The sequence below is a fragment of the Schistocerca gregaria genome, chromosome 2 (genome assembly GCF_023897955.1).
Source record: "Schistocerca gregaria isolate iqSchGreg1 chromosome 2, iqSchGreg1.2, whole genome shotgun sequence".
Taxonomy (NCBI): Eukaryota; Metazoa; Arthropoda; class Insecta; order Orthoptera; family Acrididae; genus Schistocerca; species Schistocerca gregaria.
The window spans coordinates 1022348440-1022374216 of NC_064921.1; the positions used below are offsets into that span (position 1 = coordinate 1022348440).

At 39.0% G+C, this 25777-nt stretch overlaps 1 protein-coding gene across 8 annotated transcripts in view; it reads left to right on the forward strand.

Annotated features, from left to right (window-relative positions):
- The window catches only part of LOC126335527 (lethal(2) giant larvae protein homolog 1), a 303079-nt gene that overhangs the window by 227097 nt on the left and 50205 nt on the right, over positions 1-25777 (forward strand). For 4 of the 8 annotated variants that reach the window (XM_049998889.1, XM_049998887.1, XM_049998890.1 and 1 more), the window contains one exon: positions 4006-4154. In XM_049998889.1, coding sequence (XP_049854846.1) covers positions 4006-4154 — 149 coding nt within the window. Of the gene's footprint in view, positions 1-4005; positions 4574-25777 lie in introns of those variants that run through there. The other 4 variants (XM_049998893.1, XM_049998895.1, XM_049998894.1 and 1 more) reach the window with 3 other exon arrangements.

Consider the following 25777-nt stretch of genomic DNA (forward strand, 5'->3'; position numbering starts at 1 on the left):
CTGTTGACCATCTGGTTACCTTGTCGACTTTCATTATGAATAACTCCTTTCGGAAGTGCCAGGCAGTGGCTGTGTTCTTTGATTTGGAGAAGGCTTACGACACCTGTTGGAGGGCGGGCATTCTCCGCACCATGTATACATGGGGCCTTCGCGGTCGCCTCCCTCTTTTTATTCGTTTCTTTTTAATGGATCGACAGTTCAGGGTACGTGTGGGTTCGGTCCTGTCAGACACCTTTCACCAGGAGAATGGGGTGCCACAGATCTCAGTTTTGAGCGGCGGATCGAACCGTCCTACTACGCCTATATCGGTCGATCGTCCGCTCCAAGCTGGATTATGGGAGCTTTGTATACTCCTCTGCACAGCCGTCAATCTTACACCACCTTAACTCCATACAACATCGGGGCTTATGTATTGCGATCGGAGTGTTTTATACTAGTCCCTTCGAGAGTCTTCATGCTGAAGCCAGTGAATTGCCACTGACCTTCCGACGCGATACATTGCTTTGTCGGTATGCCTGTCGGCTACTGTCAATGCCCGACCACCCATCTTGTCGTTCCTTTTCTGACGACTCTCTCGACCGTCAATACGGGTTGTATGTCTCTGCCCTGCTACCCCCTGGAGTTCGCTTTCGTCGCCTCCTTCAACACCTTGATTTTTCACTCCCTGCAACCTTTAGAGTGGACGAGAGCCACACGCCACCTTGGCTCCAGGCTCAGGTTCACGTTCACCTTGACCTCAGCTCGCTCCCAAAGGAGGTTACCCCCAGTTCGGTATACCGCCCCCGTTTTGTCAAACTTCGTTGGAAGTTCATTAATATGACCTTCATTTATACAGATGACTCTAAGACCAATGATGGGGTCGGGTTTTCTTTTATTGACGGGGTACAAAGCTTCAAATACCGGCTCCATGGCCATTGTTCGGTCTTCACAGCTGAGCTCTTTGCCCTCTACCAGTCTGTTCTTTACACCTGCCGCCACCGACATTCTGCTTATGTCATCTGCTCCGATTCCCTGAGCGCCATCCAGAGCCTCAGTGAACCGTATCCGGTTCACCCTCTCGTGCACCGGATCCAACGCTCTCTTCAGCAGCTGGTGGACGACGGTTCTCCGGTTAGCTTTATGTGGGTTCCTGGCCATATCGGTATCCCTGGAAACGAAGCTTGGGGCAACATTTAGACTTCAGTTCATCCAGATCAGATCAAAGAGGAAAAAAGATATTGTAATTTAAAGTTTCATCTTGTGTCTTTCTGTTTGCACGTTTAAGGACGCTGTGTGTTACGGGTGTGGACCTTAGTGTCAGTTATTTTTGCATGGCCAGCTTTATGCGGCTGTCTCCATACTACTGAAGCAGACCAGCTCTTGGTTCATGTCCCCAGCTATAATGCTTCAAATGTATACAAAGAAGCTTTATAAGTCAAAAAAAAATTTCGTGCATATGAATCTGGGGCACAGCTGTACCTAAACATCCTGGCAATGCCGAGTTTCCCAATTATTAAGACAATATAACAATGTTCAGTACACTTTAGTGAACCACTGGTTCAATGACAACAGAATCATAGCACAATTCAAAATCACAGCTCACAGGACAAAAGCATTGCTGTAATAGAAATAATTTAAACTTCAACGTAATCAGCACAGTTGCGCACCCAGCATGATGTCACAAGCTTACTTATTGGCATAACATTCAGTATCACATCGACCATGTGCAATCCAAAAACAGGCCATTACAGAATGCTCACAAATTTCCATACCCCAGAGAATTACATCTGGGACACACAAATGTGCATAACACTGTGCCTTAACTGGAACCTAAAGTCATCAGGATACCAAAATTATCTCCAAAAGCACTCTAGTTGTATTCTGTAAATTGCTGAGACTGTTTCTCACACTCACAGCAGTGCTGAGTTCACAACTGAAAATCAGCAGTTGCTCCCTCAAATTGCTGTCCACATGACAGCAGTCCCTGCTGATCATTGCCCATCCAGTATCGCATTGCACCAATTCCAAGAGGCTTTTTGGACTAGGCTCCTCACAGACCAGGCTTGTTAATGTCTCCAGGAACTGATTCCATCGCTGTCTTTCCATTTCTGTAGCTGTGCAGTGACTACATTTTGGCAGTCACGTGTCCCACAGCAGTTGCGTTTTGATGGCAGCACTTCTGCATATCAAGTAAATGACCTTAGTGTCTGGAAAAGAACTATGGAATTCGACATGGCAAAGTTCTCTCCTTTGTATTCATTTTCATTGTTATTGTCATCAGTTTGAACAATATTTTCATGTATAGGCACTGTTGTTTACTTATTTACTGATGACATGAATGAACTGTAACCTTCAGCGTTCTTGAATTTTGTAGTGGAACAAGAATGTAATGAATAATATTATGAACTAATTTTTATGCAGCAAATTCATTTCCAGTAATCAGACAAGTGTGATTAGGGCTCTAGCTCTCAGAGTTCCTGATGAGTGAGTTTGCAAGTGTTAAAATATGTGATATCTTTTGATAGCATTGACTTAAAGGTTTAATTTTTTACATCGCCAAGGGACAATAGACCTTATTATTTTACATAAATTTCAATTTGTACCTGGATCCACTTCTGAAAAAAGGGGTCTTAACAGACAACAAAGTGATCCTTTAAGGGTTCCATTTTACCTACAGAGGTACGTAACTCTAAAAATGTATCTGGGGGTATTAAAATGTATGCAATCTCACTGTATATAACTCAAAGACGATAATCACCATTATCATTGTAGTGGTGGGAAATAGGAGTGAATTGAGGCTTCAGGCCTGCATTTAGCTTCTGCCCATTTCTGATAACAGTAGGCCTGACAAAATTACTGCTTCCAGCTTTATGCATTACGACTTTGAAAAGTTTTGATATTGTTTTTGTTCCAGTTTACATAGCATATGTAATTTACATACACATGAACTTTAATGAATGTCAAATGCATCTTACAGTTATACCCTCTGATCTGTGAATGTTTTCTTATTCCTTTCCTTAATATTGTCATAACACATTTTCAGACATTTACAGTCACAAGTTTTCTCTCATATTCTGTGAATTAAAATCAACAGCAACTTTTATCCATACCTGTTCTTTCTTCATTGTGTAACTTTTATCAGTTTGTTGCCTTTGTTGTATCTCGTTTAATTTTTTCTTCTACCACTATATCTTCAGTAGTAAATACTGATGTCAAAGCACAATAATTGTGTCAGTAGCCAATTTTAGCAGTGTTTCTAAACATTTAGATCAACACTGAACCTCCTTCATTGGACCAAATCGTAGTGCCACACAATGGAGTGGAATCGTGAACAGAGTTAAATTTCAGAACTAAAGTAAAATTTGACCTCCAGTAAGCAGTGCTCATACCATCAGCCCCTGGAAAAATCATCTTCTGTTGATTTTTATTCTATTGGCTCCATGAGTGCATCGTATCGGAATGGTTCTTTAAGCAGTGCCATGGCCATTTAGTATTGCAAATTCTACCATTTCAAATTGACACTCAGTTTCAGATGCCCTTTGGAATGAAAAGATGTTAACTTACTTCCTGCCCTGAGTTAGTGCATAAGAATCTATTGAATGTTTTATTGGGTGCTACAAGGTCCAAACTGATAATGAACTGACAGACAGGTAACATTTTACTTCACTGGAAGGCATTTGATGAAATAAACCTTGTGTTTATCTTATTTCCACTACTGCACAGTGTTTGCTATACATACTTTTTCAAATATATTCTTGGAACAACTCACACTCACAGATTGTAATTCAGTTTTGGTACTGCAGTAAACAAAAAAAATTAAATTTCTGGTGATAAAATTAATGGTGACATAGGTTCTTAATGTATTATTTTATTTTTTATATATAATTTCTTCCTTCATTTGGGCTTTGGAAGAAATACACCACATTGAAAACTCACATCATTATGTGAAACAATACTTTCTGAAATGATAAGAAACAGTGCTGTACATTATAGTATCAGATTTGTATGTAGCTGGTGATGTTGCAGCACATCCACAGCCACAGAGGATGGCCGTGTTACAGAGTTGAAAACGGAGAGGCTGGAGCTGAACTCCCGGACAACAGAGATGCAGTCAGTTGTGATGAAGACCACCATCATCAGCAGTAGTGAAACGACGGTCATCAACTCTGCTGACAGTTAGTTTCTCTTACTTCATACATTCCTCCTCTTTTATTGCATTGAAATGCATGATGAAACAACTGTACTGTACAGAGAGTAGTATTAATTTGTCAGCTGCTTCATAAAATGAGGATTGTTTATCTGTATATTGAAATATACTGGAGTTGCCAGTGCCACTGGCAAGTTAGTGTAAAGCTCCCTTTGTATTACGCTACAATGCTCTTATCTAATTTTATGAAGGCATTAGAATACTTCAGTATTATTTTACTATCTCATCTGTAAATTTAAGCATTTTATTCATTTATTTAAATGACTTAAGGTGGCAATCTTAAAAAGTTAAAGCTTTTGTATTTTTTTATTTCACATTTTTTTCACAAAGTTGTATGTACGGTTTGCTTTTCTACATATGAAAAATAACAAAACCTCATTTCCTTTTTGTGTGTATTGCATGTGATTTCTTTCAATATACTTTTACAGTTTTATGCCCTATAATAAGTATGGTAGCTTTTTTGTTGATAACTTTGAGCTTTCCTCTGGGCATATCACTCACAGGAAATATAGAATTCTGCAGTCTCTCGTCTTTTGCCCCCCCCCCCCCCCTCCCCCTAATGCTCTAACACATATTTCTTAGCCGAGACAAATTTTCCTTTTCCATTTTTATAAATGACTTTCCAACACATTCACTTGGTAATAGCTGAACTTCACTTTTATAGAAATTATATATATATCAACTTAAACAATCATTCATAGTAATTTGTTAATACAAAATATGTTGCAGTTACATTTTGCAGGGTGTTTTTATGAACATTCTGTTTTCACCTTGTGTTAAATCAGTTACAGTTGCATGCACAGTTTATCAGACAATCAAACTAGAGTAATTAGAAATATTGCATGACCATTACTGATAATTTCATGTGTAGGCAGAATCGTCATCTATTCTCTCACTAACAACTATTGATCTTCATAATCAATGTGCACCTGTCTCAAATCCTCTTTCCTCCCTTGACTACATCCAACGCCTCTACACCTATCTGCACCAGTTATGCTTTGCACTTTACTTTGGCTTGTATAATAGTGGCAGTAAAATAGTACCATCAGTTTAATGTCCAGGCAAGATTAAGTCTACGAGATTCCCGACACAAGTTAGAAATTCTGTAATATTGTTATTATTTCGCTTGTGAAGAGAAGTATGTCATCAGTACAAGAAGTAATTAAGAGAAATTATTGAAGATCTCCATTCATCTCAGGAGTAAATCATCAGGAATAAATTTATCGATATAAAATACTAGTAGGAGAGGCGCACAAATTGATGTCTGAGAAAAGTTGAACCATTACCGGATGAAAATGAAAATAGTGTGTAGTGCATCGGATGAGAGACTAAAAAGCAGAAGTTGAGTGTTATTGCCAGAGATAGAAATCTTTGTTTATTTGATAATAATCAGTAGGTAGGAGGGCCTGCTGAAAAGTGATGCCTCTGAAGTTTTTAGTGAAAACTCTTAAAGCTTTTTGAATAACACAAATGTTATTAACTTTCTTCATCTTTATTCTTTGCGTAGGCACATTTGCAGCACCCTGCCAGTAGTGGGTTCAGAATTGTAGCTTATAACATGGTGTGCAACGTAGTTATGTCAGTGTGAGAGAAACAGCATGCCAGTAATAGAGTTTCAAATTCGAAGAAGTTGTCCACACATGGAGCACAATCTCCTTCAGCACGACAATGCCAGTTCATGCTCACATCTACAACAATCCGGCACTTTGGGTTCACTCTCATAGATCATCCTCCGTACAGTTCTGACTTGTCCCTATCCAATTTTCATCTGTTTTCAAAACTTAAAGAATATCTTTAAGGACTTGACTTCAATAGTGGTGATATTATGCAAGCAGAGGTGGAGATGTTTATCTGTCAACAAACTCAAAGATTCTACAGTGACAGTATCAAGGAACTGGTCTCTCAATAGGAGATATGTGTTTGTTGTCAGGGTGCCTACACTGTGAAATGTATATGTAGACATGAAGAATAATTATGTAGAATCTTAACAATGTTTGTTTTTTTATTCAAAAAGCTTAAAGGACTTTTATGCAAAATTTTCACTATCATTACTTTTCAGTACGCCCTCATATTTAGTACGCTCCTTTTTTTCTGTCATTGTGCAAGGACATCTGCAAAGTGTTTTCAGTTTTCAACAAGGTGTGTGTATGCAAAAAGAGCATAGAAATGAAATAAATGAAAGATGAGAACTGAAAAAGAGGTCAGACTAAAAAATAAGGAATACGTATTAAGGAAGAAGTAATGAGATTATAAGAAAAGCAAACAGAACAAACACAGCAGGTTGTTGACTGATTTGAGGGTGAAACGGGAAAGGGGGGGGGGGGGGGGGGGGGGGTGGAATGTATTGGGTCCTATTTATGATAACTTACATGTCAATGAACTAGTTCCCTTTTGCAGAATATAAATATTGGTCCCTTATGTTAATTTTCGGAAATGTGGTATCATCTACTGCTAGTGTTAAAACGATCCTTCATGATTGTCATTTATTGTAGTGGTTTTGAGGGAATAGAATAGCAATCAGGCTGTATTTTTTTTAACATATAGTTAGTTAGTTATTGTGGGGAGGGGGGAACCTTGTGCATACCTGCACGTTTGAGAGGGACAGGAAAAAAGAAGAGTTTACATTAATTTGTCATCAGGGCAACAGTTTACTACATTGGTAGTAGGAGGCTCATAAAGAGTTCTTCTTAGTTTGAAAATTATGGTAAATTGAGGAATATTCGCAGCATTATTACAGGAAGTTTTAATATGTTATAAGAGATGTAAGAAAAGGAACATCCTAAAACAACTTAAGAATACAACAGAGTATGAGCAACATTAATTTTTTACTTTCGATAATGCACATAACGGCTAACTAACCATACACATCTAATAAACTTGAAGACTTCATCAGGTATGATTACACCTGTCCACATTACCAGTGACATTTTACAATGTGAAATGAAGATAGAAGCTTAAGAAATGCGCTTGAAAATGATTCTTGGTTGAAATTGGCCAATTGGAAAGATAATAAAAATGACTAAAGCCTACGGTAACATGTTTTTATTCTCAAACCACATTGAACCAAACAGATTATACTGTAAGTAAAGTGCGTGCAATATTACTTGAACTCTAGACGCACAGATGGTGTGGGCAGGGAGGATGGTGGGGTGGGGTGGGGTGGGGTGGGGTGGGGTGGGGCGGGGTGGGGTGGGGGTTGTAGTAGTGATGGAGACTCGCTTGCGGACAGGACAGCAGGCATGGCAGTGGAGATGTAGTTCTACAGCTGAAGCTTTCACGTGCAACTTGTAAGCTACAGATAGCCCGTCTGCAAACAGATTATGACAATAATACCACTAATTTGATATGTCAACCATTTATTATTAAAAATACTATTAGAGGATTATGCTGAAATTACAACACTAGGAGCAATTTTTGTCTCTCTCTCTCTCTCTCTCTCTCTCTCTCTCTCTCTCTCTCTCTCTCTATATATATATATATATATATATATATATTATATATATATATATATATATAGAAAGAAAGAAACTTCCACATGGGAAAAATATATTAAAAACAAAGATTCCAAGACTTACCAAGCGGGAAAGCGCCGGCAGACAGGCACATTAACAAAACACACAAACACACACACAGAATTACTAGCTTTCGCAACCGATGGTTGCTTCTTCAGGAAGGAGAGGGAAAGACGAAAGGATGTGGGTTTTAAGGGAGAGGGTAAGGAGTCATTCCAATATATATATATATATATCCCAATATATATATATATATATCCCAATATATATATATATATATATCCCAATATATATCCCCACCCCTCAAAAAAAAGGGGGGGGGGTGCAGTTCCACCTCATTAACATACTAATACAGCTATAACTGCGACAGAATCCTGAAATAGTTTACTATTAATTAAACCATTGATAAGGAAGGTTAATAACTTATGAAAAAGTCATGCTCATTATAAAAATATAAGTAAGATTCCTTCATTTATGTTGTTGCAACAGCATACTTTTTCTTATTTCACCAGCTATCAATAGCTGTATAATTTCATTGTTTCACCGAAAAAAATCTGTAATCACTTGTATCTCGCAGAAATTTTTGCGTATTAGCTTTTTGGCAAATTACTATCTGCTTTGGATGCTATCATTTGTCTAAAATTATTTTCGGAATCTTGAAATGTTTGAGATGCATTTGCACACACAATTGAAAGTGTATGCATTGTATAAAAAAAATTTCTCGTGATTGGTGATAGATACAGATCTCACCTCAAAAATTCAACATCTTCTCATAGGGACCACTATTTTTCATTGCAACGTATTCAAATTTTACATGGTACCTTTCTCTCTAAAGATTCCAAGACTTACCAAGCGGGAAATGGCTAGGAGATAGGCACAATAAAAAACACACAAACACACACACAAAATTTCGAGCTTTCGCAACCGGCGGTTGCTTCGTCAGGAAAGAGGGAAGGAGAAGGAAAGATGAAAGGCTGTGCGTTTTAAGGCAGAGGGTAAGGAGTCATTCCAATGCCGGGAGCGGAAAGACTTACCTTAGGGGGAAAAAAGGATAGGTATACACACACACACACACACACACACACACACACACACACACACACACACACACACATACCTATCCTTTTTCCCCATAAGGTAAGTCTTTCCACTCCCGGGATTGGAATGACTCCTTACCCTCTCCCTTGAAACCCACATCCTTTCATCTTTCCTTCTCCTCCCCTCTTTCCTAACGAAGCAACCGCCGGTTGCAAAAGCTCGAAATTGTGTGTGTGTGTTTGTGTGTTTTTTTATTGTACCTATCTACCGGCACTTTCCCACTTGGTAAGTCGTAGAATCTTTGTTTTTAATATATTTTTCCCATGTGGAAGTTTCTTTCTATTTTATATATATATATCCTTGAACCATTACACCAACAACCTGAAAACAGCTTTCACATCCCGCAACTACCCTCCCGACCTGGTACAGAAGCAAATAACCAGAGCCACTTCCTCATCTCCTCAAACCCAGAACCTCCCACAGAACCACCACAAAAGTGCCCCACTTGTGACAGGATACTTTCCGGGACTGGATCAGACTCTGAATGTGGCTCTCCAGGAGGGATACAACTTCCTCAAATCCTGCCCTGAAGTGAGATCCATCCTTCATGAAATCCTCCCTACTCCACCAAGAGTCTTTCCGCCGTCCACCTAAGCTTCGTAACCTCTTAGTTCACCCTATGAAATCCCCAAACCACCTTCCCTACCCTCTGGCTCCTACCCTTGTAACCGCCCCCGATGTAAAACCTGTCCCATGCACCCTCCCACCACCACCTACTCCAGTCCTGTAACCCGGAAGGTGTACACTATCAAAGGCAGAGCCACATGTGAAAGCACCCACGTGATTTACCAACTGGCCTGCCTAAACTGTGAAGCTTTCTATGTGGGAATGACCAGCAACAAATTGTCCATTCGCATGAATGGACACAGGCAGACAGTGTTTGTTGGTAATGAGGATCACCCTGTAGCTAAACATGCCCTGGTGCACGGCCAGCACATCTTGGCACAGTGTTACACTGTCAGAGTTATCTGGATACTTCCCACTAACACCAACCTGTCAGAACTCTGGAGATGGGAACTTGCCCTTCAGTATATCCTCTCTTCTCAATATCCGCCAGGCCTCAACCTCCACTAATTTCAAGTTGCTGCCACTCATACCTCACCTGTGTTTCAACAACTGCTTCGTCAGGAAAGAGGGAAGGAAAAGGAAAGATGAAAGGATGTGGGTTTTAAGGGAGAGGGTAAGGAGTCATTCCAGTCCCGGGAGCAGCAGAAAGACTTACCTTGTGGTGGGGGGGGACAGGTTTTCACTTTCGCTCGCTCGCACGCACAGAAGCAGCAATCCCGGGATTGGAATGGCTCCTTACCCTCTCCCTTAAAATCCACATCCTTTCATCTTTCCCTCTCCTTCCCTCTTTCCTGACGAAGCAACCTTTGGTTGTGAAACCTTGAAATTTTGTGTGTGTGTGTGTGTGTGTGTGTGTGTGTGTGTGTGTGTGTGTGTCTTTTTATGGTGTCTATCTACCAACGCTTTCCGTTTGGTAAGTCATGGAATTTTTGTTTTTAATATATTTTTCCCATGTGGAATGTTTCTTTCTATTTTATATATATATATCACAATAAAGGAAAATGACAGGCAGTTCATCATGAAGGTGACTAATGAGGCTATGAGTTGTGTAAGAATAAATTTTTTTGCCATATAGTTCTTTTTACATTGTTTGAGGAAGGTTGCATCTATTCCTGCACTTTGGTCAATGTGGGCAGGGAACGAATTGACCATAACTGATGAAGCACATGGCTCAATGAGCAACAAGCAGTTGAAGTTGAGGCCGTCACCCCTTCAGAACAAAGTGTTGGATTTGCACAGCGCTGAGAACAAGAATATATTTCTGCATACGGGCCATGTTATCCTACATGACATAGGGTTTTGTTTAGCATAGGGTTGTGCAGAAAGGTCGAAAACCTATTAGGCTACATTAACCTTAGGAGGACTGTGTTCCTCTTGTGACAGTCAGTGTCAGATTCTGTAGTGTACAATGTTTCACTTGCAAGGGGGTGGGATATAACACTTGTAGCTAAGTTGGTTAAAACTGAAACATATGGTAAACAGTATTGATAAAGAGTAAGAATGTTATTTGTAATAACATAGAACAATGAAAGCAATCAATTTTTGATAATATAATGTAATTTGGTAGATAGAAAAAAATCTACACGCCTAGCAGCAGCAGTAGCAGCAGAACAAATGCATAAAAGGAGGTTATAATTAGGCAAGCTTGCAGAGCCAATGTCTCCTCCTTTCTGGCAGAAGAGGAAGAAAGAGGGTGTAAAGGAAAAGGATTGAGGTTCAATTCTACCTGGAGGCTAGATTTTTTCCCCTTTTCTAGACCTCTCCAGTCCTCTTGTTTCACCCTTTTTCCTTCCCCTTCAACCCTTTTGCCGGAAGGAGGAGCCACTGGCTCTGAAAGCTTGCCTAATTATAACCTCCTTTTATGTGTGTTTCTGCTGATGCTTGGTGAGTAGATTTCTTACTTGGCCAATTACATTATATTGTAATATAATAGATTAAATAAGGCTACCTATGATGCTGTAGTCTACACACTTCATCAAACTAAGTGAAGTATGCGAACTGGAGAGGGATCCCAATAAGCTTGATGTGCAGAGAGAGTGAGATCCTATTAGTAACAAAGCAACGTAGAGAAAATTGTGTATCTAAGAACAACAATTGAGATAATTAAGCAGGAATTTGTGGAATAATCATGTTGCATGATAGGTTCATGAATGGCTAAACTGTGTAGTATAATGCATCATTTAATGTAGACTATGTAGGATGACATTCATATCACCAAAACATGTCATAGGTAAATAAAATTAATCACACAGTGGAAGATGTTATCATTATTGCAGATAAATGTAGCAGCTGCCATTCCTATACTCATCAGAAGACAAATGTTATGAACAGAAAGTATTGAGTTTATTCAATTGTGAGGGTTCAGAAATGGAAAGAACAATTTTGGAATAAGCAGGATTAATGTTGAATGTTACACCCAGTAACAGTTTAAGTATTGATTACTTATTAAAAGCCTCAAACAGAATTGTGTGGAATTGATGGGTGTCTACCAACTAGCAGAGATGGGTGTCTACCAACTAGCACACCAATTATACAGTGAGAGGTTGCCTTTGTCCCTTCCATTGTATTAGTAGCTATAGTCAGTGGTTTTCTAATTTGTGTATACACTGAAACCCCTAGATCGTCCATCCAGACTTTAAAAATGCAAAACTGAAGAAAATGCAGAACTGAGGAAAACATTAAAAACCTCCAAAATACAAATAAAAACGTGTAGTTGGCTTACACTATTAAAAATCATAATCCTCTCCAATAAATGGTATAAAATCTGTATAAGTGAAGGAAATTACATCACTGGCCATTAAAATTACTACACCAAGAAGAAATGCAGATGATAAATGGATATTCATTGCACAAATATATTATACTAGAACTGACATGTGATTACATTTTCATGCAATTTGGATGCATAGATCTTGAGAAATCAGTACCCAGAACAACCACTTCTGGGCATAATAATGGCCGTGATACACCTGGGCATTGACTCAGAGCTTGGATGGCGTGTACAGACACAGCTACCCATGCAGCTTCAGCACGATACCACAGTTCATCAAGAGTAGTCACTGACGTATTGTGACGAGCCAGTTGCTCGGCCACCACTGACCAGACTTTTCAATTGGTGAGACACCTGGAGAATGTGCTGGCCAGGGCAGCAGTCGAACATTTTCTATATCCAGAAAGGCCTGTACAGGACCTGCAACATGCGGTCATGCATTATCCTGGTGAAATGTAGGGTTTCGTAGGGATTGAATGAAGGGTAGAGTCACAGGTCGTAACACATCTAAAAAGTAATATCCATCGTTCAATGTGCCACCAATGCGAACAAGAGGTGACACAGACGTGTAACCAATGGCACCCCACACCATCACGTCGGGTGATACGCCAGTATGGCAATGACGAACACACGCTTCCAATGTGCGTTCACTGCAATGTCGCCAAACACGGATGCGACCATCATGAAGCTGTAAACAGAACCTGGATTCATCCGAAAACATGACGTTTTGCCATTCGTGCACCCAGTTTCAGCATTGAGTACACCATCGCAGGCACTCCTGTCTGTGATGCAGTGTCAAGGGTAACCGCAGCCATGGTCTCCGAGCTGATAGTCCGTGCTGTTGCAAACGTCATTGAAAAATTCGTGCAGATGGTTGTTGTCTTGCAAACGTCCCAATCTGTTGACTCAGGGATCGAGACGTGGCTGCATGATCCGTTACACCCATGCAGATAAGATGGCCGTCATCTCGACTGTTAGTGATATGAGGCCATTGGGATCCAACATGGCGTTCCGTATTACCCTCCTGAACCCACAGATTCCATATTCTGCTAACAGTCATTGTATCTTGACCAATGAGAGCAGCAGAATCAGGGAATTTTTAGCATTAATCCTATGAGGTTTTGACAGGGGCTATGAATTTATGGTGTATAGTTGTGAGAAACATAGAATTGGATAATATAAAATCGAAGTTCCATTGTATATCAAGCGTAGTCCAGTGATTGCTTTTAGAAGTTGGTGAATAAATTGTACTATTCCTCATCAAATATTGCTTATATTAAGAGCATTCATCCATTCATTCATTATATTTCATAAATCCCACCTTGAAGGAAAGCCTTGACGGATGTGAGAAAAGTCGAATAAGAACAAACTAATAGTCTACAGCAGCATCTGCACCGATATTTTAGCGAAGTGTGCTTACGAAAACGTTTGACTATTGTTTTATACTCTCCCTACAAATTACTGAAATTACTTCCAGGTTATTTTATATACACAGATGAGCCAAAATGATATTACCACTGCCATTTGCGAAATTGAATACAACCTGTTGGCATTGCTGGCACACAATACAGTAAGATAAAAAAAATCCATATTTCGAGGTGGTAGTAGGGACCAGAATGAAACAATATTGAGAGACTGTAAAGTAATTAGTCATCTCCGCTAGAGTAAAATGCATTTTCTGCTGTAAACTGTTGCTGTTATGAACAACCTACAGAATGCTGTCAACAAATGAGGACATATTCCTCTGGTATTGTCCACAAATACAGCATGCAGTAAATGTATGTAAGTGTTGTTGCTGTAAACATATTCACATTTGCGGGTAAGTGGAGCACATAATGTTAGTGCTAATGGAACCAATATATTTTTTGATAAATTTGTGAAATCCTTTTACATTCTAGTTTAATCTTTGCACTTACCAACATAATGGAAGCCTTTTGTTCCACACCAAGCCATGATGTTGTGAGACCCCCTTCCATCTCCTCCTCTAAGACAATTAATTGGTAACAACACATCTTCTTTTGTAACAGTGACTTTTTGACTAAGTAATAACACTTACTTACTGATGGATGAAGTGCAGTCCTTAAAACAGACTAAGATTGAACTATATATTTATGAATGCCTTTGTAGGTGACAGTTATGAAATCAAATAATGAAATCATGCCACACTATTCTAATAATACCTTGCATTCTGTAATGATTCATTTTGTGATGACATTCCCTACCCTTGCACTAACATTAAACACTATTTGTGCTCGTGGCCCAGCACTTGTTATGGCACCTTTATCTTAATCACTGGCTGGCTCCGATCAACCAACACGAATGCTGCAATGCGCACTCAAAACGAGCCGCGCTGTATCTGATAGTTGTAACCGGAGAGGTTTAACCACAAGTTGCTGTTGCTCACAGATACTATATTTGTTCCCTAATGAAAGAGGGAAATCGGTGGTAAACTCTTAAATTCTTGGCTTTTGATTCCTCATGCTTAAGTTAAATGTAAGGGAATAAATTTAAAAACAATCCCCAAACAAAACATTTAAGTTGTCCAAAAATGCTTACAAATAGCAAGAAAGAACAATCGATCATGAATGTTGTGGCTTGCCTATATGTAATGCATATGTTGTCTAATTAACATAACTTCAATCAGTGGGAAGACATATGTCAACAAAAACATAGAATTTTGAAGGCAACATGTAAGTAGTAACATGCATGTACATAGAAAACTTGTCAGTGGAACACACAGAGGAGAAAAAGGAGAAATCTGATCTGACTTTGAAGCTGTGGCCACAACTAAATAATCAAGATGATTAGCAGTCATATAGTTAGTAATTAGAAACAAAAGCCACTCTCATGTAAACAAGCTCAACTACTTCTATATAAACACTCAGAATTAAAGCAATGTCAATCTCTAAACACTTAGGTTGCGTGGCTTAAGATTCTTATCAGTCAGTGCAGTTGTTTGCTGTAACAGCTGAGATGCAAATATTTATCCTAATATTTTGTTTTCTTATTTAAAGTTAATTACATGAAAAGGATAGATCAGAAGATGCAGAAAACACCAGGCAGCAATATATGAATTGTAGTAGGTGATAAATGGAGATGCAATCAAACAATATTAATAAATCATTACGTTATACAGCATGTCAGAAAAAAGAACTGCAACATTGGCTCATTAAGTTCACAATAAAGATTAGAGTGTGTTTCAAAAATACCTTCAACAGTGGTAAATTCCCATTTTATATCAATTTACTTTCATGATGCACTATATAATTCACTGCTTAAATATTCTCTGCTTTTAATCTTCATTGTAGATACTTGTGCTTTGGAGATATTGTAGCAAAGAGGACATCATATAGCAGAGGTCACGGGATGCATTGTTAAGAGTACATTGCATCATGGAGTACACATGGCGTCAATCAAAGCAGTGGTCGTAGTACATTGTTTAGATGGTATGCCGCCTGGCAGTCACACAGCTGGGGAAAATGGGGTGAGGTTCGTAGCAGCTGCCTGCACATCATTTTTGACACAGAAGTGCTGGCAATTGTGGTGGTTGGCAGCAGGTGTCAGATCAGTAGAGCTACCAACAGGCGGCTCAGCTGTTACGGTGCATGAGCATACACCAGTGCATGCACACCTGCAGTGAATGGGTGGTAGTCAGCAGCCCTAGTGCCACAACTCGGGCAGACATGTTTTGACAACATTAGCTATAAGACAACAAAATGATCACATGCTTTGTATAGGCAGAAGTTACTGCACTCACATTGCATTAGTTTTAGTATTCAACACGTGCACCATATATATACAAACAATATATGTGGCACAGCACTTTGCATAGTGAACTCACTGGAGCTACACAGACTAGCATATTTAAGAGGAAATACAAATGTAATGCACTACAACAGTCATGTAGGAAATTCTGGAACATGTTATTTTGTTGTGGTTTTCAGTCCAAAGACTGATTTTATTCAGCTCTCCATGCTAATCTATCTGTGCAAGTCCCTTCATCTCCGAGTAGCTATGCAACCTACATCCCTCTGAATCTGCTTACTGTATTCATCTCTTGGTCCCCCTCTACAGTTTTTAACCTACACGCTTCCTTCCAGTACCAAATTGGTGATCCCTTGATGCCTCAGAATGTCCCCTACCCACCAATCCCTTCTTTTAGTCAGGTTGTACCACAAATTCCTCTTCTCCCCAATTCTGTTCAGTACCACCTCATTAGTTACATGATCTACCCATCTAATCTCCAGCATTTTTCTGGAGGACTACATTCCAAAAGCATCTGTTCTTTTCTAGTGTAAACTGTTTATTGTCCATGTTTCACTTCCATACATGACTGCACTCCATACAAATACAGTCTACATTTTATATCCTCTCTACTTCGGCCATCATCAGTTATTTTGCTTCCCAAACAGCAAAACTCATTTACTGCTTTTTGTATCTCATGTCCTAATCTGATTCTCTCAGCATCACCTGATTTAAATCAACTACTTTCCATTATCCTTGCTAGACTTTTGTTGATGTTCATCTTATATCTTCCTCTCAAGGTGCTGCCCATTCCATTCAATTTATCTTCCAAGTCTTTTGCTGTCTGACAAAATTACAATGTCATTGGCAAACCTCAAAGTTTTTATTTTTTACTCCCTGGACTCTAGTTCCTACTTCAAATGTTTCTTTTACTTGCTTTGCCAATTCCTCAATATGTAGACTGAATAACACTGGGGATAGGGTACAACTCTGTCTTACTCCCTTCTCTACCACTGCTTCCCTTTCATGCCCCTCGACTCTTATAATTTCCATCTGGTTTCTGTACAAATTGTAAATAGCTTCGCTCCCTGTATTTTATCCCTGCCACTTTTAGAATTTGAAATAGTATATTTAAGCCAACATTGTTAAAAGATTTCTGCAAGTCTAAAAAATGCTATAAACAGAGGTCTATCTTCTGTGAGCAGTCATAGGGTCAGTATTGCCTCATGTGTTCCTACATTTCTACAGTGTCCAAACTGATCTTCCCCGACATCGGCTCCTACCAGTTTTTCCATTCATCAGTAAAATATTCGTGTTAGTATTTTGCAGCGGTGACTTTTTAAACTGATAGTTCGATAATTTTCACACCTTTCAACGCCTGTTTTTCTTTGATGTTGGAATTATTGTATTCTCCTTGAAGTATGAGGGTATTTCGTCCACCTGCTCACCAGATGGAAGAGTTTTGTCATGCCTGGCTATCCCAAGGCTATCAGTAACTACATTGGAATATTATCTACTCCCAGGGCCTTGTTTTGAATTAAGGGAACATTGTATGTCCTATGCCGCCAAAGTTGAATTATCGAATTTTGTTACCCATTAACATGGAAACGTTTTAAAAATTAGGATTGTGGGGCATGGTTTTTCTACCCCTCCTCTTAAACACTCAATTTTTTGACAGTTTTGTAAATAAATGAACAAAAAACAAAACAACTCAGGATATTTTAATTACTCTAGTTCCATATGCATTGAATCTCACACTTGGCATGCTGTGAAAATTTCACGTCTCTACCATCAGTACTTTTTTTAGAAAATGGGTCATTTATTGCAAAAAAATGTGGTTCAGAAGTATTGAGGTTTAAAACCTTTTTTAAAGACTTACATTTCTGCTTCTTTTATGCACTATAATTGCCCTGGCCCATATTCTGTGTCTTCTTCAGTGTCATAAAAGCGCAGTGCTTGCCTCTGCTTTTACTTTCTTGCTTCTTTTTGTCATTTGCTGAGCAGTTACCTCTGCTCCACATTCACAAAGCTCATCCAGTTCTCACAGTCCTTTAGCTGTGTTCTGTCCAAATCTTACCCATATGTTCTCCAGAAGCCTAAGTCTTTCTTAGTTCCCACCATTAAAAGTTATTAAAGCATCAGACACTGCCAACTTTAGAGTCACATGGCCAAAAAATACATTTTTAGGCACACGGCACCGCACAACGTTATTGAAGGACTCAATTACATTCTGGGTCTTCCCACGTAAACACTTCTTTATTAGCTCAGGATTTGCCAAATCTCTATAAATAGGTTTGACTACTTCCATTACTCTCCATAATATCGTTACTTTTGCCACTGTCACCTGTTTCTAAAGTTACTTTCCTTTTCGATACACTGGGGGTGTGGTCACTTCAGAAACATTATCATGGTTTCCTTCACTGTTAGCTCACAGGTTTTCAAGTACTTCAGAAGAAAATGCAGGTCTCTCGTATCTGTTACCTGCAAATTTGCATTTCTTGAAGTTACTTTTACGCTTAGTCATTTTATTTACGTATAAAAAGCAATAGAAGTCAGCTTGCTACAAAAATAGCTGTAATCACTCTACTTTCAATGATAACTAGTATCAGAAACAAAGGACTGATTTGTTTATCCGTAAAGCCAACTTGTGAGACATAGCAGTAGACACAAAACAAAGCAATTCACAGCCTTTGTAGACTGTGTGGTTCCCAAGATATGACTGCTAAACTGTGGCAGTATATGTGTAGCCGCAAAATTTGACAGTCACACTTCAACATTCAAAATATTATTTGAAGGTCTCACAATTGTCTGATTTTTAATGTATTATATATCAAAATGTCCAGGAAAGTCAAAAATACATTATGGAGTAGAAAACAGAAAATGTCAAATTATTCACGCAATATATCTCCCTTCTCATCTTCCTTTATGTCCTCTTACATTTCCAAAATATTATTGCCCTCGAGGACATCTCCCTTGTATAGACCCTCTATATACTCCTTCCACCTTTTACCTTCTTTGCTTGAAACTGGTTTTCTGTCGGAGCTCTTGGGGTGTGTGTGTGTGCGTGTGTGTGTGTGTTAAACCAGGGGCATGGTTCTCTTTTGTCCAAAGGCAGGCAGTTTCTATCTTACCCGTAGTGATATATGCTTCGACATCCTTACATTTGTCCTCTAGCCTTTCCTGTTTAGCCATTTTGCACTTCCTGTCAATCTCATTTTTTAGACTTCCTTTCGCCTGCTTCATTTATTGCATGTTTACATTTTCTCTTTCATAGATTAAATTCAGTATCTGTTGTTACCCAAGGATTTCTACTCTACTTTTTGCATACGTGATCCTCTGCTGCCTTCACTATTTCATCTCTCAAAGCTACCCATTCTTCTTCTATTGTATTCTTTTCTCCCTGTTCTTGTTAAGTGTTCCCTATTGCTCCCTCTGAAACCTTCTACAACCTCTGGTTCTTTCGGTTTCTTCAGTTTTAATCTACAGTTTATAACCAATAATTTGTGGTCAGAGTCTACATCTTCCTGTGGAAATGTCTTAAAATTTAAAACCTGGTCCCTAAAACTCTAACTAGTATATAATCAATCAGTCTGAAATCTTCTGGTGTCTCCACGTCTGTTCCATATGCACAACCTTCTCTCATGATTCTTAAACCAAGTGTTAGCTATGCTTAAACTATGCTCTGTGCAAAATTCTACCAGGTGGCTTCCTCTTTCATTCCTTTCCCTGAGTCCATATTGACCTACTACTTCTCTTCTTTTTCCTACTACTGATTACCAGCCCCAAATGACTATTAAATTTTTGATTCCCTTAACTATCTGAATAATTTCTTTTAACTCATCATACATTTACTCAATCTTCTTATCATCTGCAGAGGGTATGGACTTCATGTCTACCTGGGTGCAATAATGTCTTAATTTTACTGTTCATAATAGCTTATCCGAGTTCCTATTTTTTACTCATTATTGTATCTACTCCTGCATTACCCCTATTTAATTTTTGTAGTTATAACCCTATATTCACCTGACCAGAAGTTCCTTGTGCCCCCAAACTTCACCAATTCCCACTATATCTAACTTTAACCCATCCATTTCCCTTTTTAAATTTTCTAACTTACCTGCCCGATTAAGAGATCTGACATTCCATGTTCTGACCTGTAGAATGCCAGTTTTCTTTCTCCTGATGACGACATCCTCATGAGTAGTTCCTTTTCGTAAATCCAAATGATGTACTGTTTTACATCCAAAATATTTTACCCAAGAGGATGCCATCATTATTTAACCATACAATTGAGCTGCATGCCCTCGGGAAAAATTACGGGTGTAGTTTCCCCTAACTTTCAGCTGCAGTACCAGCACAGCAAGGCCATTTTAGTTAATGTTACAAGGCCAGATTGGTCAATCATCCAGGCTGTTGCCCTCTTCAGAAACCAAACATTTGTCCGGTCTCTCAACAGATACTGCTCCATTGTGGTTGCACCTACGGTGTGGCTATCTTTGTCAGTGAGGCAGGCAGTCCTCCCCACCAAGGTCCTTGGTTCATGGTGGGGATTTTTGAAAATACAAAATATGATTGCTATCAAATATTTGATGCTGTTAAATCAAATTTTTGGGTTGATCCTATGGATTTCTCTGGCATCCAATACAATCTTGGCAATACCATCCTGCTTTGTTACTGCATGTGTGGGACTACAGTACTCACTATCTGATTGCTGGATGTTTCCCACATTTACCATTTTTTAAATTTCTTTTTAAACAGCAAGTTTGGCTGACTCACTAGATTTCACACAGAATAAGATGAAAGTTACCTTGGTGGAACCGCTATACCTCCCTCAAGTCTGTCCTGCGACGCTCGGTAAGATCTGTTAATTTATCTAGTTTTGCTTAAATATTTGCAGCATTGTTATTAACTTCATACCACGACTTTCACATCATCACTTTACCAATGAAACCGTGGAGTCACAATTTCATCATCATTTGTGCTAACAAAATGAAAGTTCTGCCGCACAATCCAGTAAGACGTCCTACATCAACCCCTTATATATCATTCGTTAGTGAAACTGGCAAGTGACATATTTAGCTTTTTTGTTTGTTTTCATACTTTAATTCTTAAATTCTTTATATGTTTTTGGTGGCTTCATAGTTGTACTTAAATTCATTGCATATCTTTGTGTTTGGCATGTGTAGTATCGCGTTTTAGCAACATGTAGTTTCATGCAGTCTGTAGCACAATAGTAATTTTTTTTTTTACCAGTGACCATTCACAACAGCTCATTCAGCCATCTGCCTCCAATGGCGAAGCACCAGGACACTAGCAAGTTACATTTATTAGTGTCTTGATTTGTTTTCATATTTTAATTCTTAAGGTAGTAGGATAGTCCACCCGTACAGTAGAGTGGTCAACTAAAGAGATCCTCATGTGGGTATCCAGATTAGATTCCATGAACTGCCAGGAATTTGTCCTTGGTGGGAGGACTGGAGCAGGATACACTCAGCCTCTTGATGCCAATTGAGGAGCTACCTGATTGAGAGATGACAACTCCAAGGTCTAAACATCAACAATGGCTGGTAGTGCGATATGCTGACCCCATACTGCATCCAGTGATGAACGACTGAGGACGACACAACAGTCGGGATGTCTTCGAGGTCTGATGACAGGGCTTCTGTTCCTAGATAGTAGGATTTATGTGAGCATACACAGGAGCACCTAATCGCAGTTTGCAAACAGTTGGAGATGCTTATTGCCGTGGTCAGCCACCTGCAGTCTGCTGCCTCGAGGTGTGGTGGCAGCAGAGAAACTGGCATGATGCATGGGACACTTGAGGTTTCACTTGTTCTATCCATGAGCTCTGTTATCAGCGCACCTTCCAGTGTATCCTACATGGGAGATCTACACTCAAGTTTCCCTTACGCGGCTTAAAACTGTGGTCATTATTGAATTATTCTAGTTTTTTAAATAGTGCTGCTAGTACATTTGCTGATCGGCTTTCCTGAGTGGTAGATTCTTTCACTGCAGGCCTCAAATTGAGTTTGCTAGCCCGATCACTACCCACTGTGATCTGTTTAGCTGTTTTCACTATTTCGACATACGAGGTGTGTTTTTTTTTAAGTAAGTACCATTTTGAAATTAAAAAAATACGTGCTAAGAGATCTCAATAATTTTATTTTTACATGAAAGCATGTACCTTAATCTACTTTTTCTACATAATTTCCGTCAATATTGAGGCACTTGTCATAACGTTGTACCAGTTTTTCAATACCCTCCTCATACAAGTCTGCTGCCTGACTTGTTAACCACTGCATCACCACTGTTTTGACTTCGTCATCGTCTTGAAGATGCTGACCTCCCAGGTGTTTCTTCAAGTGCAGGAATAGATGGTAGTGACTGGGCGCAAGATCGGGGCTGTATGGAGTATGATTTCGAGTTCCCCATCAAAAAGATGTGATGGGATTTTTGGTCTGATTCGCCACATGCAGACGGGCATTGTCTTGCAGCAAAACGATGCCCTTGCTCAACTTCCATGGACTGTTGCTTCTTTGATTCTGGTGTGACGTAGGCCACCCATGTTTCATCACTTGTAACAATTTGGCTTAAGAAATCATCACCGTCGTTGTGGTACCGCTCAAGGAAAGTCAATTCACTGTCTAAACGTTTGGTTTTGTGTACATCCGTCAACGTTTTCGGTTCCCAACGTGTGCACAATTTTCGGTAATTCAAGTGCTCGGTCACAGTGCCATACAAAACACTACGAGAAACATTAGGAAAGTCATTCTGCATGGAAGAAATCGTGAATCATCTATTTTCTCTCACCGTATTGTCCACTTCCTGAACCAAACTTTCATTAATGACCGGAGGACCCCACTCCGTTGTTCATCATGCACATTTGTGCGATCATCTTTAAATGCTCTCACCCACTTTATTACCATTCCATCACTCATAATGTTTTCTCCGTAAACTGCACAGATCTCACAATGAGGATCGATTGTTTTTAGGCCTTCAGCACTAAAATAATTGAGATATCTTAGCACGTCTCTTTTTTTTTTCTTTTTCTTTTTTTTAACAGCGCTTACTTAAAAAAAATAAAAAAAAAATAACCCTCGTAGAAAGATAAGTTGTTTAGCTTGTAATAGCCGGTAGTTCAGTACAAATTACTCATTCAATACATGCATCAGTGCATTTTTGTAAGCTTTCTGTTAGATGTAACACTTTCCTTTACGTATTAGTCCAGAAAATGTGAAAGATCGTAAGGTCAGACTTAAACAATACCACTTAATTGCTCTGTTTTTCTTTCTAACAATTTAATCATTTGTTGTTAAGTTTTATTTCCAAAAAGAAGAGTAAATCATAATCTGCTTGATTTAGAATCTTTCGCCCTAGTCATTTGTTTATGAGCAGTTTGCATAAAGTTACATTCTGTTGTGATTAAGATAATTAATGCATACTGCAGTTGATTGAGTGCTAAGTTCTTGTTGTAAGCGGAATTCAATAACTTTATCCATTATATTTTACACCTGAAGTGCTAACCTGTAGGCCTTGCTTTTGCTGTTCATAAGTAACGAAAATTTGTGTAGTGTAAAGTGTGTTAAGCTATGTAATTGTGTTTGTAAACACGTGATTTGTGTTGAAATGGTAGGTGTAACATTGTAAAGAGCGCTCCAAAATATTTAGAGCAGCAGATAACGAATACCAAAAAGACAGATTAGACAGCACAGGAGGAAGAGCATTCATCGCTGTTGACAAAAACATTGTCTACCAAGGTTGAAATTGAGCCTGACTGAATTGCCTGGACATAAGTAGCATGTCTAGGTGAACTCAAGGTAATTATGTTTTTACCAATCACGTGATCCCATTGTATCAGTTGTTGCATCATTCAAGAAAAGTCAATGCTCATTAGCATGGTAAAACCCAGATCAGGCAGTATTAAGTGGAAGAGATTTTAGTCTACAGAGTTCAGAGTGGGACACCTATGGATTCACGGCAGGTCAACAGATATTATTGTGAAATACTTTTCAGCATGTTTTCCAAAAACTGCCTTGAACAACTAGTTAGACAATCCACACATAATGGAAATATGTGAGTCCTTGTAGCTGCAACGAGGCCTGACCTTATTTATCAACGGTATCAGTATAGCAGATAAGCGGTAAACCATATCAGTATCTTCTGTAAAATTTTCCAGAGATAAAATAGTCCCCCATTCGGATCTCCGGGTGGGGAGTGCAAAGGGTACAGACAATGTGAAGGAAAAGAATCCCAATTTTAACTTGGCCACTTGGAATGTGAGAACACTGCTTCAGTGTGGCAAGCTAGAAAATGTAAAACTTGAAATGGAACGACTGGAAATCGATGTCCTAGGCACATCAGAGATGAGATGGCCCCAGCCAGGTGATTTCTGGTCTGGAGAATACTGAGTCATTCACACCGGAACTGACCAAGATAGACCAGGTATGGGAGGAGTTGGAATAATTTTGAGGAAAAACTATGGCTCAAGTGTCAAGGGATATGTGCAATATAGCTCTCGAATAATACTAGTCAAACTTGAAACTAAACCAAAGTAAACTGTGATAATAGACATATACGTGCCAACATCCAAAGAAGAAGATGCAGTCATTGACAAAATATACGAAGAAATAAGTAATGCGATGAGAAATGTTAAGGGAGATGAAAACCTGATAGCCATGGGAGATGGGAACGCGATTGTGGGTGAAGAACCGGAGTAAGGAATTGCTGTCAAATATGGACTTGGAAGAAGAAATGAAAGAGGAGATCAGCTTATCAAGTTCTACTCGAGGAACCAATTAGTTGTTGCAAACACACTTTTCCAACATCGCAAATGAAGAAGATACACGTGGAAGGCCCCTGGAGACCTGAGGAGACAACGGATTTATTGCATTCTAGTGAAAGCACATTTTAGGAACCAGATAAAAGATTGCAGTAGCTATCCATCTGCAGACATAGGCAGTTATCATAGCCTGGTCCTGATGAAAAGTTCACTGGGTTCAAACATTTGAAGAAGAAGAAGCAGTAAAACTTAAATGGGAACTAGAAAAACTGAAAACTAAGGCACTGGCAAAGTGCTATGCTCATGAAACAGATAACCTAGCTAAGAATTTTGAACATGATGGAGTAAATGAAGACTGGGATCAAATTAAATCTGGTATATACAAAGCAGCAGAAAAGATAGAACAACTGAACCCAAAAACAAGAGGAAATGGATTACAGCAGATATTATTAAGCTTACATTAAACAGGAGATTATACAGAAGACTAAGGAATTTAGTTAATAGCGAAGCTAGGGAAGCAAAAGAAAATTTTCTTGAAGAAATGTGCAGAGAAGTAGAAGAAAAATTGCAAAACGGAAGAACTGATTTAGCCTACAGAACAGCAAATAAATTTTTTAACAAACGTAAAATAACGCTCTCGGGCACAATAGAAAATAAAGAGGGAGAAGGTGTTTGGTGAAGACACAGTGGAAAGATGGAAAGAATACATAGAGGATTTGTATGCCGGAACACCTCTTTCGGAGTAAGTAATAGGAAGAGAAGAACAAGTAGACAAAGATGACAAGGGAGATGACATTCTGCAAGAAGAATTTGACAGAGCTCTAAAAGAACTACGGGACAACAAAGCAACGGGTATTGATGACATCCCTGCAGAACTAATAAAGAATGCTGGTGACAGCATTAAAATGATGCTACTTAAACTTATTAGGTCCATCTATAACACAGGAGAGATACCAACAGACTTCCAGAAATGTATCATTGTTCCTATACCAAAGAAGGCAGCAGCTACAAAATGCAAACACTACCGAACTCTCAGCCTAATATCAGATGCATCAAAAATTCTCATAAAAATAGTTCTGAAGAGATGGTGGAGGATATGCTGATTGAAGTGGCTTCAGAAG